The sequence below is a fragment of the Ruditapes philippinarum genome, unplaced genomic scaffold (assembly GCF_026571515.1).
Source record: "Ruditapes philippinarum isolate M1 unplaced genomic scaffold, ASM2657151v2 ctg2151_1_1_1_1, whole genome shotgun sequence".
NCBI lineage: Eukaryota > Metazoa > Mollusca > Bivalvia > Venerida > Veneridae > Ruditapes > Ruditapes philippinarum.
In genome coordinates, this window is record NW_026858348.1 from 60,303 (window position 1) to 78,791 (window position 18,489).

The 18,489-nt window shown below is 35.8% G+C and overlaps 1 protein-coding gene across 1 annotated transcript in view; it reads left to right on the plus strand.

Moving 5' to 3' along the window:
• Positions 1–18,489, plus strand: part of LOC132752919 (uncharacterized) — a 77,129-nt gene that overhangs the window by 47,794 nt on the left and 10,846 nt on the right. Inside the window, 8 exon segments of the mRNA XM_060743327.1 lie at positions 9,278–9,622; positions 10,004–10,350; positions 15,913–16,388; positions 17,183–17,270; positions 17,683–17,763; positions 18,098–18,293; positions 18,296–18,343; positions 18,346–18,488. Coding sequence (XP_060599310.1) covers positions 9,278–9,622; positions 10,004–10,350; positions 15,913–16,388; positions 17,183–17,270; positions 17,683–17,763; positions 18,098–18,293; positions 18,296–18,343; positions 18,346–18,488 — 1,724 coding nt within the window.

Sequence of the window (18,489 nt, forward strand, 5' to 3'; positions counted from 1 at the left end):
GTTTTTCGTCCGGCGTCCGTCCGTCCGTAACATTTTACTTTAAACGACATCTCCTCATAAACCACTATGCCAATTTCATCCAAACTTCACAGGGATGTTCCTTTGGTAGTCAACTTTAAAAATTGTTCAAAGAATTTAATTCCAAGCAGAACTCTGGTTGCCATGGACACCCAAAGAAAAAACTTAAAATATCTTCTTTTAGAAAACCGTAATGGCTAGAGCTTCATCTAGTCAGTGTCTGCCAAGTTTGTTCAAATAAATGCCCTGGGGTCAAAACTGGCCCCGCCGGGGGGGGGGTCATTGATTATAGTAAAAACTTGAAAAAATCTTCTTTTAAAAAAAAAGACATTTAGAGCTAGAGCTAAGATATTTAGCATGAAACATCTTCTAATGGGTGTCTTCTATTTTTGCTCAAATAAGGGTCCTGGGGTTAAAATTGGCCCCGCCCCGGGGATCATTGATTTTTCTCATATGCATATAGTAATAACTTTAAAAAACATCTGTTAAACAAAACCAAAGAGCTAGAGTTTAGATATTAAGCATAAATTATTTTCTAGTAAGTGTCTACCAAGTTTGTTCAAATAAAAGCTCTGGGGACAAAATTGGCGCCGCCCAGATGGGAGGGTCATTGTTTTTCCCTATATGTGTATAGTAAAAACTTAAAAAATCTCCTTAGAGCTAGAGCTAAGATATTTATCATGAAACATCTTCAAATGGGTTTCTACCAAGTGTGTTCAAATAAAAGCCCCTTGGTCAAAATTTGCCCCGCCCCGGGGGCCTATATACAGGTGAGCGATTTCAGGGCCACCACGGCCCTCTTGTTTTACTTGGGGACCATATGCCGCTTTTCATGGAATACGTGTCACATTGAAGGTTCCGTGATAATCGCCATATGAACACATCTACGGATGTTTCTAAATTCTAAATTTTACCAGTTCATGTTTAATGTTAAATTCTTCATAAGCCGATGCTAGGGGGCGTGGACGGTAGTTTGCACTTGACAGTACCGTCCATGAACAGACTCAATCAAACCGAGCCTGCAAAATTTTCAATTTTGACGTGATGGGCTTTCTTTAGGGATTTTTATTTCCCCCAAATTTAATGATTTTTGTATTATTTCCCTTTAATGTTTTTATGTTCAAAGTTTGTCCGGACTAATCCTCTTGTACAACTTATGCAATTTTAAACTTTACAGGACTGATTGGTACCTCAAATAATTCTGTAGTATTACAAGTTTTTTTTGTTGAATGATTGTTGGTGGAGTTATGGCCCCTGAATAAAAAGGTGTTAATTAAGTTCAAGTACTTGCGCATAAAACACGGTATTTCGCTTGATTTTTTTGTCGAGTTATGGCCCTTTAAAAAGGTGTTTTTATTTGTGTTGCCAGCTACTTGTTTGGAATACACTTTAGAAACTACTGGTGTAATTAGGTTTTGTGCACCATTAACCGGTTTAAACTCCCCAGCAGTACTTGTGCTGCTGACTGTTCCAAGGCGGCACCCCTCTGTGTTCCTCAGATGTCTATATTGTTTCATACCGTTTTGGTGACACATTTGCGTGTGTCACTTGTTGTTTTCTCGTCTACGGTAAGTATCTTCCCCTTTGCCCCTAGTATTATTTCTTTTTTTACCCACACTCTTCCCCGGGTCTCCTGTTCCCTTCCCCTGTGCCCTTTGACTGTGTTGGCCTATTATTCAATCATTTAATTGTTTTATTTGAATTCCTTATCAGTAACAAATTATTTCCTTTAATTCAATCTATAATTAGTTTTCTTTGAATTCCTTATCAGTTACAAATTATTTATCATTTTATTGATAAGCCTGTCTTGTGCCCTGTCCTGTTTTTGTTTTGTGGTCCGACTGGGCTCCTTGTCACTGGTTCTTGTTGTTGGGTCGTGTTGGGGTTACGTTCATTGAACGCCGCCTTTCCTTGTTGATATTGTTTATCATATTTCATAAACACTTTATAGGAATGATCAGTACTTGATTTAGTTGTGCATCTCATCAACATTGAATGATTTTTCTCACAGTTATGTCCCTTTAATGATTTTATTTTTATGATTTGTCTGGACTACTCCTCTTAAAACACTAATGCAATTTCAATTAAACTGTACAGGATTGATCAAAAGTACTTGTGTATATTGCATAGATTTTCCGAATGAAGGATTTTAAGCCGTGTTATACCCCTTGAATAAAGCATGTGTTTTGCCTTGTTAATGATTCTTGTGTCTCCTGCTACACAGTAGCTTCAATATGCAATTGGCTATCATAAGGCGACACATGTCATCAATGATGACAGTTGTTTCTCTTTTTAGGGCACACGCATGTTGTTACTTAGGTACCATATTCCGCTTTTCGTGGAATTGCACATGTTTACGTGTCGCGTCAAAGGTTCAATGATTACCGCCATATGAACACATCTGCAGATGATTCAAATATAAAAAAAATACCAGTTTATGTTAAATGTTGAATTCTGCTCAAGCCGGTGCAAGTGGGTGAGTACGGTAGTTTGCAGTGTCTACTACTGTCCATCAACAGGCTCAACCGAGTCTGCAATATTTTCATTTTTTTCCTTAGTTGGGCTTCCTTACTGGATTCTGTTTTTAACTTTTTAGCTCACCAGAGCCGAAGGCTCAGGCTGAGCTATTAGTATCAAAGGGGGATGCTCCGTCGTCCGTCGTCATGCGTCAACAATCGTCTTCTTCTCTGAAACTAATGGGCAGATTTACTTCAAATTTGGTCTGTAGCATCCTTGTGACAGTCACACTTTAATTTGCTCAAGTCATTCCAATTGGCCCCTTTTAGGGGTCAGCAGAGCTAAAAATAGAAAAATCTTTAAACATCTTCTTCTACAGAACTAATGGATGGATGATCACCAACCTTTGTCTGTAGCATTCTTGGGTAGTGTCTTATCAAGTTTGCTCATATTAATTTGATTGGCCCCTTTTAGGGGTCAGCGGAGCTAAAAATAGAAAAACCTTTAAACATCTTCTTCTACAGAACTAATGGATGGAAGATCACCAAACTTTGTCTGTAGCATTCTTGGGTAGTCTTTTATCAACTTTGCTCATATTAATTTGATTGGCCCCTTTTAGGGGCCGCCAAAAGCTAAAAATAGAAATACCTTTAAATGCCTATTTCTAGAGAACTAATTGATGGATGATCACATAACTTTGTCTGTAGCATTCTTAGGTAGTGTTTTATCAAGTTTGTTAATATTATTTTGATTGGCCCCTTTTAGGGGACTAAAAATAGAAAAACCTTTAAACATCTTCTCCTACAGAAAAAAATTGATTGATGATCACCAAATTTTGTTTGTAGCATTCTTGGGTAGTCTTTTATCAAGTTTGATCATATTAATTTGATTGGCCCTTATAGGAGCGCTAAAGCTAAAAATAGAAATACCGTTAACTGTCTATTTCTAGAGAACTAATTATTGGATGATCACCAAACTTTATCTGTAGCATTCTTGGGTAGTCTTTTATCAAGTTTGCTAATATTATTTTGATAGGCCCCTTTTAGGGGCCTCTAAAATTAAAAATAGATATACATTTAAACATCTATTGCTACAGAACTAATTGATGGATGATCACCAAACTTTGTCTGTAGCATTATTGGGTTGTCTTTTATTAAGTTTGCTTATATTAATTTGATAAGCCCCTTTTAGAGGCCGCTAAAATTAAAAATAGAAATACGTTTAAACATCTTCTCCTACAGAACTAATTAATGGATGATCACCAAACTTTGTCTGTAGCATTTTTGGGTAATTTTTTATCAAGTTTGCTCATATTCATTAGATTGGCCCCTTTTAGGGGCTGCTAAAGCTTAAAATAGAAAAACCTTTAAGCAATTTCTACTTCAGAACCAATTGATGGATGATCACCAAACTTTGTCTGTAGCATTCTTGGGTACTCTTTTATCAAGTTTGCTTATATTTATTTGATTAGCCCATTTTAGGGGCCACTAAAGCTAAAAATAGAAAAAACCTTCGAACATCATTTCCTACTGAAAAAATTGAAAGATGACCACCAAACTTTGTAGCATTCTTATGTAGTCTTTTATCAAGTTTGCTCATATTAATTTGATTAGCTTGGTTTAAGCTAAAGCTAAAATACCCCAGGTCATTGCATTTTTTCAAATTATTGTTTAAACATATTCTATGCTCAAATTTAATATTAGAATATATTGACATTCTAACACTGAAAAGCAGTTGTTTCTGGTGAGCGACTCATGGCCATCATGACCCTCTTGTTTATGTACAGACTCAATCAAACTGAGTCTACAATTTTTATATAATTTTGCGGATATTAATTCTTCCTGAGATCACCTTTTCCGGATATTTATACTTCAGAACAGCAGGTGTCAAATGCCATGCCGTGTCAGACCGTAAAAATTGTCCCATACTTAACTTCAGTTTGTTTTGTTTCATTTTACGCCTTTTCCCCAACAGTATTTCAGTCATAAGGGCGGGAAGTTTCCTAACCATCGTTCTTGGAGTGTTACACTAGTACTAGACTACCTTCCTCCGCGCTAAACTACCAAAGCATCTCCCGGGGATCGAACCCATGCCAAAGAAGTAACTGGATTAGAAGTCATCGACTTCAGTGTTGTGTTGGGGCTATACGCCGCTTTTCATGGAATGGCACGGAAATGTCACATTGAAGGTTTCATGATAACCGCCTTATGAATATCTGCGGATGTTTCTAAAATCAAAATTTTACAATTTCATGTTTAAATGTTGAATTCTGCTACCCCGGTGTTAGATTGTGTGGATGATAGTTTGCACTTGACAACCGTCCATGAACAGGCTACATTAAACCGAGCCTGCATCATTTCAATTTTGCCGTTTTGGGCTTTCTTCGGGGATTCTTATTTTCTCTTTTATATATATTTTTTTCTGGTCCTTCGGGATCATTGAGTCAAGCGCTTTTCAGTGTTGAGAAACTGGTGCTAAAGGGCATCATCCCTTATGTACAGACTCGATCAAAGAGAGACTGCTTTTTTCGTGTCTATTTTGCTATTTTCCATCTTTGGCTTTTTTACGGGATTCTGATTTACTAAATTATATGTACAGACTCAATCAAACAGAGTCTGCAATTTTTAATACATTTGACCATTTGTCAGCACTATTAAATGTTAAGAATTGAGTACTGCTTAAGCCGGTACTAGGGGGCGTGAGGGATGTTGCACTTATTCATTATCTCTCATGTACAGACTCAGTTAAACAGAGTCTGCAACTTTTATGTAATTTTGCTGCGATTTATGCTTCCGAGGGATCATTCTGTTTCCAGATTTTTATTCCTCCGAGAAAACAGATTTTTATTTCGAGATATTTAATAAAAAAGAGAGAAATAAGAATCCCTAATGAAAGCTATTCTACATCCAGCACAGTAATCATACATGGTTGCGTACATTGAACGTCACCCTTAGAAATAATCTCCGTCCGTCCGTCCTTCCGTCCAACATTTATGTCCGGAGCATATCTCAAAAGGTATTTGAGTCATCAACTTGAAACTTCATAGGTGGATAGATCATATTAAGGGGGAGTGCAGTGCACAAGAATGATAACTCTATCCTGCATAATTTTTCAGTTATTGTCCTTTGTTATTTTTCAAACTTATTTTTTGTCCAGAGCATAACTCAAAAGCCTTTAAGATATCAACATGAAACATCATATTAGCCTGTCCGTGCCCTGCCTTGTCCCCTGTCCGGTTTTTGTTTGGGATCCGCCTGGGCTCCTTGCCACTGGTTCTTGTTGCTTGGTCGTGTGGGGGCTGCGTTCATTCAACGCCGCATTTCCTTGTTAATCTTGTTTATCATAGTTCATAGGTGGATAGATCTCACACAGGGGTTGTGCAGTGCACATGAATGATAACTTTACTCTTCATAATTTTTGAGTTATTGCCCTTTGTTAGTTTCCATACATTTTGTCCGGAGCTTACTCAAAAAGTTTTAAAGGTATCAACTTGAATCTTTATAGATTAATAGATCATATTGTGGAGGAGTGCAGTGCACAAGAATGATAACTCTACCCAGCTACCCATTAATTTTTTTCAGTTATAGCCCTTTGTTACTTTTCAAAGATCATTATTGTCCAAAGCATAACTCCAAAAGCCTTTGAGCTATCAACATGAAACTTCATAGGTAAATAGATCTTACTCAATATGTATGCAGTGTACAATCATGATTACTCTACCTTTCATAATTTTTAGTTAGTGCCCTTTGTTATTTTTCATACTTAATTTTTCACCCGGAACATAACTCAATTTGGTGGAATTATCGTATTGAGGAGGAATGCTGCGTGCAAAAATGATATCTCTACCCTTTATAATTTTTGAGTAATTGTCCTTTTTAATTTTTCATACTTTTTGTCCGGAGCTTATCTAAAAAAGTGCGCAAGATATCAACTTGACACTTAATAGGTGGATATATCTCATTGAGGAGGTGTGCAACACACAAGAACGATAACCTATCCTGCATTATTTCTCAGTTATTGCTCTTTGCTATTTTCAGCCATCAGTATTCACATAGGTTTCAAATTTGTAAATACCTCAGCTCTCAATTCTTCTTAGTTAAATGTTGAATACTGCTTAAGCCGGTGCTTGGGAGCGAGGATTGTAACTTGCTCTTTCAAACTAAGCCCTAAGCATTTTTCAATTTTACCGAGTTGGGATCTTTTAGTTCGGACAATTGAGCTCCGCTCAAGCTGGTGTTAAAGGGGAAAGGGATGTTGCACTTCTTAATTGCTGTTCATGTACAGACTCAATAAAACTGAGTTCGAAATTTTCATGTAATTTTGTTGTGAATAATGCATCCGAGGGACCACACACCAGTTTCTTTAATTATCTGTTTTACTCTATTTTCTTATCAGTGCCGTGTGGTGGCTGTAAAAAGTATCCCTGTAAATTGAATCACATACTTTCGATCCTTGTCACGACATTTTTGTTGTGTTTACATGTTATGTGGCATTTTTAGTTTCTTTATTTGGCATTTTTAGATCACCTGATCTTGCTCAGGGTGAGTTTTAAGGATGTTTGAATGTCCGTCGTCTGTCTTCGTCCTCATTTGTTCGTTAACACTCTAGCGATTACATTTTTGCCTGAATCATCATCAAACTTTGTCAGGATGCGTATTTAGGTAATTGCTCGCATGAGTTCGAACATGGGTCATCTCGGATGAAAATCTAGGTCACAGAAGCTTAAAATATAAAAATCTTGTTAACAGTCTAGTGGCTACTTTTTTATCCAAATATCCTGGAAAATGGACTTTAAGTTTGTTTTGATGATTTCTAGGTTAATTTGTAATATAGGACATATGGGGTCAAAAAATAGGTCACACTGCCCAAATATTGGAAATACCTTGTTAACACTCTAGTGGCTACATTTTCAAATCGAGTGTCATCAAACTTTGCCTGCTCATGCTCTGCCTTGTGCCATGTCCTGTTTTTGTTTCGGGTCCTCCTGAGCTCCTTACCACTGGCTCTTGTTACTGTGTCGGTGGGAGTTGCGTAACGCCGCCTTTCCTTGTTGATCTTGTTTATCATATCTTGTTAGGATCCTTGCCTAGAAAATTGCTCAGATGAGTTCGAACATGGGTCATCTCGGATAAAAACTAGGTCACAGGAGCTAAAAATAGAAAAATCTTGTTTACACTCTCGGGGCTAATGTTTTGATTCAAATATCCTGGAAATCGGTTTGAAAGATTGTTTTTAAGATTTCTAGATCAAGTTGGAATATGAGCCAACAGGGGTCAAGAACTAAGTCACACTGCCCAAATATGGAAAAGCATTGTTAACACTCTAGTGGTCACATTTTCGACTCAATCATCAGAAAATCTTGTCAGGATGCTTGTCAAGTTAGTTGCTCAAATGAATTTGAACATGGGTCATCTCGGATAGAAAACTAGGTCGCAAGAGCTTTTAAATTGAAAAATCTTATAAACACTCTAAAGGCTACTGTTTTGATCCAAATATCCGGAAATTGGTCTGATTGTTTGTTTGGTTAATATCTTTGTCAATTATGGGTCACCAGGGGTAAAAAACTAGGTCACACTGCCCAAACGTGGTAAAACCTTGTTAACACTCTAGTGGTCTCATTTTTTACTCAATTGTCAAGTTACTGTGTCAGTATATCTGTCTAGGTAATTGCTCGGATGAGTTTAAACATGGGTCATCTCGGATGGAAAACTAGGTCACATAACTATAAATATAAACATCTTGTTAAGACTTTTGTGGCAACTGTTTCGATCCAACTATCCTGGAAATCGGTCTGAAAATTGTGTTGATTATTTCTATATCAATTTTGAATATGGGACACCTGGGGTCAACAATTATGTTACACTGCTTAAATATAGAAAAACCTTATTGACACTTTAGTTGTCACATTTTTGTCTCAACTGTCATGAAACTTGGTCAGGATGCTTGTCTAGGTTATTGTTCGGATGAGTTCGATGGGCCAAGTGAGCGATCTAGGGCCATCTTGGCCCTTTTGTTCAACTTGGGTGGTTCCAGTATATCCTACTTGAATACGGTATGTTCGCCCTTAGGATCTGTTGCCTGCTTTCTAAATTTGTCTTTTGAAGTATTGTCTGTAATATACAGGCTTCAAAATATAAGATCCCTTTCAGATTTCTACTATATTCAGTTCTGCCCATTGTTTTCTCGTTTAGGGCATATAACTTCCTTAATTTTGGTTCCACGCCCTTTAGCATTGGCTTAAGCAGAATTCAACATTTAAACATGAAATGGTAATTTTGAACTTAGAAACATCCGTAGATGTGTTCATACGGCGGTTATCATGGAATGTGACATTTCCGCGCCAATCCAAGAAAAGCGGCGTGTGGTCCCCAAGTAATAAAAAGTGTATGCCCTTAACGACGAAACAAAGGGTGGAACGAAACGAAATTCAATTTTAAATTGGAGCAGATGTTATGAAGCCTGCATATTACAGATAAAAAAAAACAAATAACAAATTTAAAAAGCATGCAACATATCCTGAGGGTGATTCAAAATTATTCTTGTAGGAATACTGGAACCACCAAACTAGAAAATGCCAAATAGCTAAACAAAAAATACCACAAACAACAATAATGTCGTGCTGAACGATCTTTAAGGATCAATCATATAACAGAGCCTGCAACATTTGCATTTTTGTCGTTTTGTGCGTTCTTTGGGGGATTCTTTTTTTCACTCTTTTATGTCGTAAAGAAATTTCATCAACTTTCGTCTCTCAAAGGATTTTTTTCAAAATGCATAACATTTTTTAAATTTTTATTTACAGTTCTTGTTGATGTGACATATCCGATAGCCGGCCACGTAAGAGATGGTAAAACTAATGAAGCTGAACTTAATTTTAGTTCAGAAACTGTTTCCAAGTTTACAAATTGGAACGGTTATTATGATCCAGAAAGTGGTATTGATCACTACAGGGTAGATGTGGTCATAAACAACGAGAAAAGAGGAATATTTGACGCTGGAAAGGCAACAGAATTTGAAGATCATACATTATCGATGGAACACAAAGACACAGTTAAATTTACTGTCCATGGTGTCAACGGCGCTGATCTTGAAAATGAGTCAGAAAGCAATGGATTTGTGGTAGATTTGACATCGCCTACTCTTAAAGGTTCATTATTTTAATGTTTGGATTATATATAATTTATTTCAGCCCGATTGTGTAGGAATCAGTTCTATAAACCAACCAGTCCTGAACAAGAAGTATAAAGTGTCGTGCTCAATGAAACATCGACTTGCCGAACGCTTGCGGGTAGTACTCACTGAAACATTTACCACTCGGCCATGCCGCAACTGTAGTTAATATTTAAAAAGTAATATAAAAGCCATACTTATACAGTAGTAAAACATGTATACGTACTCCTTCCAATCGATACGTTAATTCAATAAAAACGATTATGGCAAATCATAAAAATGAATCGGATTTAGATGAAATGATATTTGATAACAATAGCATCTAAGCTAACACTTTTTTCACAATGTTATATTGTAGGAATTACCGATAATGATAAAGCCTTGACGTACCAAAGTAACAATGAAAGAATGGATGTGATGTTTGAATTTGAAGATACAGAGTCAGGCATTAAAGAATACAGAGTTGTCATTTATGAAACAAGATATGGTGTTAAGCAGAAATTCTGGCCTACCGATAGCCATTACAATATATATACCCCCTCTACACCTTTCTTCACAAAAGTGTCTTCTACAGTTGATGGGTTATCATTGAGAGATGGTGCTTTATATTCAGTGCATGTGACAGCACTTAATTGGGCACTGTTGGCATCATCGCATGAGACAAAAGGTGTAACAGTTGATACAACTCCACCACAGGAACCAAAAGTAAACTGTTTTGTTTTCAATGATTATAGTTTTCTCTTTTCCCTTCTTTGATATTTTACTCATATTAAAAGTTATAAAGCTAGCTTCAAATGGTTAAATTAAGTTGTTAGACGAATACGGTTATTATTCTGCCGTAACATTAAATGTTTTGTATTAGTAAAAACACATAGAAACTGATCGCAAACAGAAAAAAAATGTTCCGAAAAACAAATATTTTACTGCTTATGTTGGTTGGTACACAGTTTAGAAAAGATTTCATGCATGCAGCATATATATAAAGGTTGTTGTTTTTATTTTTGCGTGCAAATTTGGCAAGACACACACTTTGTTGCCCGTGTTTACATATGCAGCATACTTTTTTCACACATGTAGTTTTAAGGAAAATACTCAGTATGCCACACGATCAAGAATGTTCAAGTGTAACGAGACAATTTATGCTTATTTGCAGAGCTCAGCCCTTTTGCCATTTCCTGTTTGTGCTTCCTCTTCTGCTGTTTTTTTAGGGGATGACGTCATTCCTTGTTGTTCATTTTGAATTCGACTTCTTTTGATGGAACTGTGATCTTTTTATTGCCATAATAATACACTTAACACTTAATTTAGAAAGTTGATTCCATTTGTAACATTTTACTTTTTCTTGAGTGGTGTATATTGAGCATTTTAACAAAAAGAAAGAACTGCGAAAGATTTTGGCGGGTTTTGACGAGTTAAATACTTCCCAAAATAACTTAATCTCATTTTTTAATAATTGAAGTTTTTGATTGTCTGTTGTCATTTTACAGAGAAACGCATTATTTGTTTGCTATTGTCGACTCGTATCATCTGAATGGAAAGCAATTGGGAAAATGCCGTTTTTAATAAACCCATCTCTTGATGTGTCACCATCTCTATCACTGACTAGCCGCCATGATCAAACAGTTCTTCTTCGATGCCGAATCGGACACACTAAACTTACCAACTCTTATCTCCTCACGAATGACAATGCTAACATAACATTTTAAACCTATTATAGCATTCGGCACGATATGGCCAGTTATGTGTTGACGTGCCGTAAAAATCAAAAACAAAATAACACTCTAGTGGTCACATTTTTGACTCAATTGTCATTTAACTGTGTCAGTTAACCTGTCTAGGAAATTGCTCTGATGAGTTCAAACATGGGTCATCTCGTATAGAAAACTAGGTCACGAACTAAAAATATAAAAACTTGTTAAGACTTTTGTGTCAACTGTTTTGATCCAAATATCCTGGAAATTGGTCTGAATGTATCAACAAGGAACTTTGTAGGAAGATAGATCTCATGTAATAAAAGTGCAGTGCAAAGGAATCGTGATTCTGCCTTGTCTTATTTTAGAGTTATTGCCCTTTGTTATTTTTTTTAATTTTATATTCCCTGGCGTAAGTCCGTCAGCAATTTGGTTTCCGCAGCATAACTTAAGTTCCATTTGGCCCACAATATTCAAACTTCATAGGATGATTGTCCATATTGAGTAGAAGAAACTTATTGATTTTGGGATCACAAGGTCAAAGTCACTATTATCTAAAACCTAAAAACAGTTTCCGGAGCATAACTTAAGTTTCGTTTGGCCCACAATATTCAAACTTTAAAGGATGATTGTCCATATTGAGTAAAAGACCCTTATTGATTTTGGAGTCACAAGTTCAACGTTACTATTACCTCAAAACTGAAAAAAAGTTTCCGTAGCATAACTTTAATTCCATTCGACCCACAATATTCAAACTTCATGTTTGTCCATATTGGGTAAAAGACCCATATTGATTTTTGGGTCATAGGTTAAGGTCACTATTACCCGAAAAGGGTCATAAGGTCAAAGTTCAGGGTCACAATAATCATTACACTGAAAATTGTTGTTTTTTGAGCATAAATCGAGTTCCAATTGGCTCACAGTATTCAAACTTCATAGGATGATTGCCTATATTGAATAAAAGACCCATATCTATATTTGGGTCACAAGGTCAAAGGGCAATATTAAAAGACCTTAATATAGATAACAGTTTTACAACTGTCAAACTTCAAAGGATGATCACTTATTTTGAGTACATTAATTATATGCCCTAAAAAATTGCTTATATTTTGTTATACCCCTGGCGGCTTTCCGTCCATCCATCGTAGCATTTTTACTAACAAGATAACAATTTAATGTTGGTGCTTTGGAAACAACAACTGTATATATATATATGAAGATTCTTTAAAGGAGGATTGCTGTTTGAAGGAGATACTACTTTATTTAATTCTCATGTGTTACAAATGCTTCATCCTAACTAAAAAAACACTTTCGGGCATATAATGCTCCGCCTAGCGGTGCTCTTCTTACACTTTGAACTTTGTCCGGGACAAAACTCGGACACTATAAATGATATGAACAAGAAACTTTGTAGGTAGATAGATCTCATTGGGTAGATGAGCAGTGTAAAAAAACTACGTGACCTTGCCTCGCCTAATTTTAAAGTAATTGCCCTTTGTTTATTTTTCACTTTGAACATTGTCCAGGACATTACTGTAAAACTACAAAAGGTATCAGCAATAAACTAAGCCGGTAGATAGATCTCGTTGGGTAGAAGTGCAGTGCAAAGAACAGTAGCTCTGCCCTTCCTTGGTTTAAAAAAGTAGCACTTTAAACTTTGTCCGGGACATTACTCAGAAACTACAAAAGGTATACTGTTCTGTGTCCAAAACCTTTTCAGATAACATCACCGGTTCAACCGCTCTTGCTTCAGGTTTTGCGCTTTTTTATGTTGTTAATATTAATGGTAACATTTTCTTCTTGTAACCCCAAAGCATCTGAGACATAGGCGATTCGTTACAAAAATGCGGGAAAAAAGGTGATCATTAGAAAACAAACCGACTGACATGAAAATTATAGATTCGGGTCAATTGAGTCTGTACATACGGGAAAATGAAAACTGTGCAACATCCCTTATGCCTCCTAGCACCGTCTTGATCGGTTTCAAATTTATTCCAATGAATTGAATGCATAATGAGTTCCGTCACAAGGTAATGTCGCTTATATGATTTTCAGCTGTAAGTTTCGTGCAATACACTATTTCTCAGCTACCACTGACTACTACAGGATATTTAAAATGAAACAAATATGCATATCAGCAGTAAGTGCTTTGTTTACAATATGTTTTTCAAAGTTTGTCAGGATTCTCTTCGGTGACTTCCAGTGAGCGGCTGTTAACATTCTTTCTTTGTTTATATGTTTGTATAGAACTAACTGGTAGATCATCCACCCTACCGGCTTTTCTGAACAACTAACTAGTTATTACAGATTTCTCTATAAGTGTCTGACTCCTAATGTCACTTGATTCTGTAGTGAAAGACAAATGATCGTTAGAGTGAAAGTCATTTCAAGACATTTGTTGGTGATAATGTGTCTCGGACATCAAGGAGTGTCTGTGGCCCAGGTGACCGGGTTGAGTTCGTATCCCGACATAGACTTTAGATTATTTCATGTAGGTAAGTTATCAAACTAGCTAACGGAACGTCGGTGGTTGTCCACAGGTACCTGTTCGTGCCTGAAATAATGCACAGAAGACATATTAGGTATTTCACCACCTGCAAGTCGCTATGTTTCTTTCATTGTGTTTGTGCGACGTCAACTTCTCGAACAATGAGATATGACCAAAACAGTGTTTGAATTGAAGTATAAATACTTATAAGCAAACAAAACTTGTACATATAAATCGCAAAACGGAAGTCATCAATACTTCACTACCAAAAGCCATTTCTTCTACAATGCCTTTTGTCTGTCAAAAATCTCGAAACAAAGTGATTTTTCGGAAGCATTAATCATAACACATTAACAAGAGAATTGCAGACTCGGTTTGATTGAGTCTCTTCATGAGGGATAATGAGTATGTGCAACATCCCTCGCGCCAACTAGCACCGGCTTGAGCGGTACTCAATTCTCAACACTTAATAGTGCTGGCATCAAGTTGACCCCTTAGATGATTTTGCCATGTTCTATTTGTCAGGACTATTTATCAGGAACCACTGACTTGCCAACATTCAATAGGTGATGTAACTAATAAAAGGGGATGTAGATATTTGCAGATTTCTTCTGGTTCATTGATTTAACCTCTATCTTGTGGGATTGTCTTCTTCAACGTTTACAGACTGATTTAGATGTTCAAAAGTAAAGAAGACTTTTATTATTAATAGTTAACTAGTGAATTTGTAAATTATAAAAAATAACAATTTCGAACTGGCGTCTAATCAGAGAATGTTATGTTTGTACAAATAACCTTAAAATAGTTAGCATATTAATTATTAATTGATCTAAGATAACAGACACCTAGGATAATCTATATATTTGCTATCTTTGTATTCATAAAGCAGTTACAAATAAACCTATAAATTTGTTTGAAATCACGCAAAATCGACAACTAACAAGACGGGAATGCAAATGGTCGTATCGAAAATAGTGATGTCGATATCCTTAGAAATTTCTAACAAATATATAAGAGTAAGAAAGACTACTTCTTTTAGCCGCACATTTGTATTTAAGAGGTATAAAAGGCTTGGGAAATGTGTAGTTTAGATTCAAGTTAAGATTCAAGACTGTGCAGTCCAAGATTTACAACAAATGGGTTGGCGTTAAATGACTCTTGCCGCTCTGGATAGAGATAGATATGAATAGACTACATGGAAAGACTAAAGGTGTGCACCCTGCTCAAAATGAATTGCAGTTTTTGCACTCTGACAAAACTGCAAAAGATAAAGATAAAGTTTATGAAGTAAATGGTACTACATGATTTTACTTCTATATCTAAAAAATAACTTATTACTAGGTTACAAGATTTTATTTTTAGAAAAATGAAGTTTGTGCATTTTATATAAAGATACTGTATAATTAAACGATATTATATCATTTTTTTAAACCGCAAGCCATGTTGATTTTTTTTATAATAATTAAGTACAGAATTCTATAAAAACACGTTTATCATATCAAAGAGATAAACACGATGTTGATGTCATTTTGACGTGCCCGGTTTCATGTTCTATCCGAATGTCTTTCAACCAAAAACCTGCAACATTTTTTAATGTTTTCTATTGGGTCATCAGAACTAAAAATAACTCTGTATTGAATTGGGAAATTTATGGGGAATTACACCAAAATAATTTTTGTCTACCATTTTTTTATATCAGTGTAAAGGCACGAAGAAAGTTTACGTAATTTATAAACACTCACCGACTTTCAGCTGTTTGCTTTTTCCTTTCATTTATCCCAGAGATTTGTCCTTTCCATTTTATAACTCCAATTTACAAATTGGCATTTACAAAAACACCTAATTAGAAATAAAAGAAAATGAATTTAAAGCCCACATTTATTGGCATAGATTTGTTTAAGTGGAGACAGATGCCAGTTTCTCTCAAGAGCATTTAATCAGAAGGAATGGGTACCTGAATAGAACCAAGTTCAGTAATAAAACAATATGGATTCAATTACATGAAGTAATCAAAGCCCCTAGATTCGAACACATGCCGATTACTTAACTGCGATAGCATATGCTTTATTCTAAAATTATTTTTCCCAGGTTTACATTGGACTCTTCAAAGACGAAGAGGAACTAGATGATGACGGAAATGTTTTACACTATGATCAGAATGGTATACGTGTCAGCTGGTCCTGTAGAGACCCTGAAAGCGGTATCAAATGGTACCAAGTTGCCATAGGAACAACTGAATCTGACCAGAAAAGTATTCTGAATTTCACTGACTACGGAGTTGAAATTACTGCTTACATTCAAAATATACATTTTCAAACTTCTAAAGAATCCGGCATTAAATACGTCGTATATGTTAAAGCAGAAAACGGAGCGGGAATTTATTCAACTGCCGGACAGTCGAAGCCGATTTTCGTACAAAAATCTAACGTCGCAGGAATAGTATTTGATGGTAGAAACCTTTATCAGGATGAGATGTATACGACTGATTATACATCAATTGCAGCATCATTCTATGGTTTTGAGAGTGAGAGTTGTAATATTCTAAACTATGAATGGGAAAATGGGTACATCAGTATGGAAGGGGACTTTACCAGACAATAAAAACAAACCCATGGACTTGTCATGAAAAACCCCAAAGCCCTCACGGTCAATGTCAAATTCCAAATTGAAATTGGTTTAATGATAAAAAATATTTCATAACAAAAGAGCTTAACAGGATTCAGGATGAAAAACATTTTGCCCCCCTCGTCGGGCCACACCCCGGAAAAACCCCCCGGTTTTTTTGGGGCTCAATGATATCCCAAATTTTTAATTTTAAAAAATTTTATTTACCAGGGTGGGGACTGATACATTTCCAAATTTTCACCCAATGTAACAGACAAAAACCCGGTATCTTCTTTTGAGGGGGTTTTGGGATCTTTGGGCCCCTTCAGAGGGAGGGGCCCATCCATTTACGGGTTTTTTTGGGGGTAACTAGGCGGGGTCGCTTTTAGCGGGAGAAACTTTAAATAACAAAACAAATAGTTTTTGACAATCCGGTAATTTTAACGAAACGTCATAAATTGGCTAAAAATTGCTGTTTTAAAACTAAAACCTTTTAAGAAAACCTTAGATTTTTACAAAAGTATTTTTGGGCGCAAAAAGGTATTTTAACTTCACATGGGAAGAAATTTAAAAATTGAAAGCCCCATAAGATAAAATTATTTTTTCATTGTCACAAAACCTCAAAAAGATTTTTTCCCGGATAATTATGTTGTAGCAAAAGAGTTCAACTCTTTTACCTCGGTTGGAAAATTTCTTTAAATTGAAACAAAATGTACATAAATTTGTTTAAACTGAAGGGTCCAAAATTTTGTAGGGCACATTTCTTTGGCAAGAAAGTTTTATCAAACCTGGGGGTTCCGGGGTTTCGCCCTTGCAGTTTCACAAACATTGGGCCTGGAACCGTAACAAAATTCAAAAAGTCCCAAAGCTAAAAATGGGAAATTTGGCAAAGCTTCTCCATTTTATTTTTGGGCCGTTTGTTTGGAATCAGGAAAAATCAAATTCAAGTAGGAAATTCTTTAAAATTTTTCTCTAAAGTAAAAATTATTTTAAAAGGGTTTTAAGTAAAAAAAGTTTAAAATTTTTTTGCAATTTTTCCAGCTTTAAAATTTAAAATATTGATCCCTTTTCAAAATGGGCCAGGGGTAAAAAAAATAAATTCTAATTTAAGATGGTTTAATACATTTAATCTGATTTTGGGCATTTTAAATTGATAAGTACAAACAAAAAAGTATCAGTCCACTTTGAGTCTTATTACATTTTTTTGAATTAGTCAATTTGCAATTTGTATGCATTATATTGTTTATGCAACAGGGTATGAAGTTTCTATCGGACATGCTCCGCTATGCTGCGCGACATCAAAGACTATACGCCAGTCCAGTTAGGAGAAACGGTGTAATATTTGTAGACGAAGTTTTCACTTTACACGAGGATCAATATTCTATTGCAACTTTGAGATTATAACAATCACGCTGGATTGAAAACGGAAGTTACATCAGACAGTGTTTGTCATAAGCCAGTCACCAGTACTTTCAGTGAGCGATGGCGCACAGGATGACGACATTATATTACCAGTCCACTACCTAATCTTCTCCAAGGAAAATGGAAGTATTCAGATCTCTGTCCTGTCAAAGAAGCGTGGTGTCTGCAAATGATCGGACTGGAAAAGTACTTTTCGCTTTTCAATCTATTCCATCTGCGGCTATATAATTCTATAACGATGAGGTAGCATTGGGAAAATGGAATGAAATATTTTGTAACTGTAAAAACTATTGACTTTTTAGGTCGTACAAAGATTGCACGTTCAGACGGCGTCTCAGTTCGTATTCAGCCGCCTGTTCCTGGGCTAGTAAGAGATGGACTTTTTGAGGATTTGAATTATCAATTTAGTACAACTGAATTATCTGCAAATTGGGATGATTTTGGTATGGCTCAAAAGACCCTACACAAGATATTCACCATTACGAAGTTTCTATTGTAATGACAGACGTTACGAGAAAACAAGATCAAATATTCATTTCTTTGTCAATGTTGGACTTAATACTTCATTCACAATTAAAGCTTTAAATCTTACTTCAAAATTAGTGAAATATTTACTCCACATTTCCCGGTCTTTATATT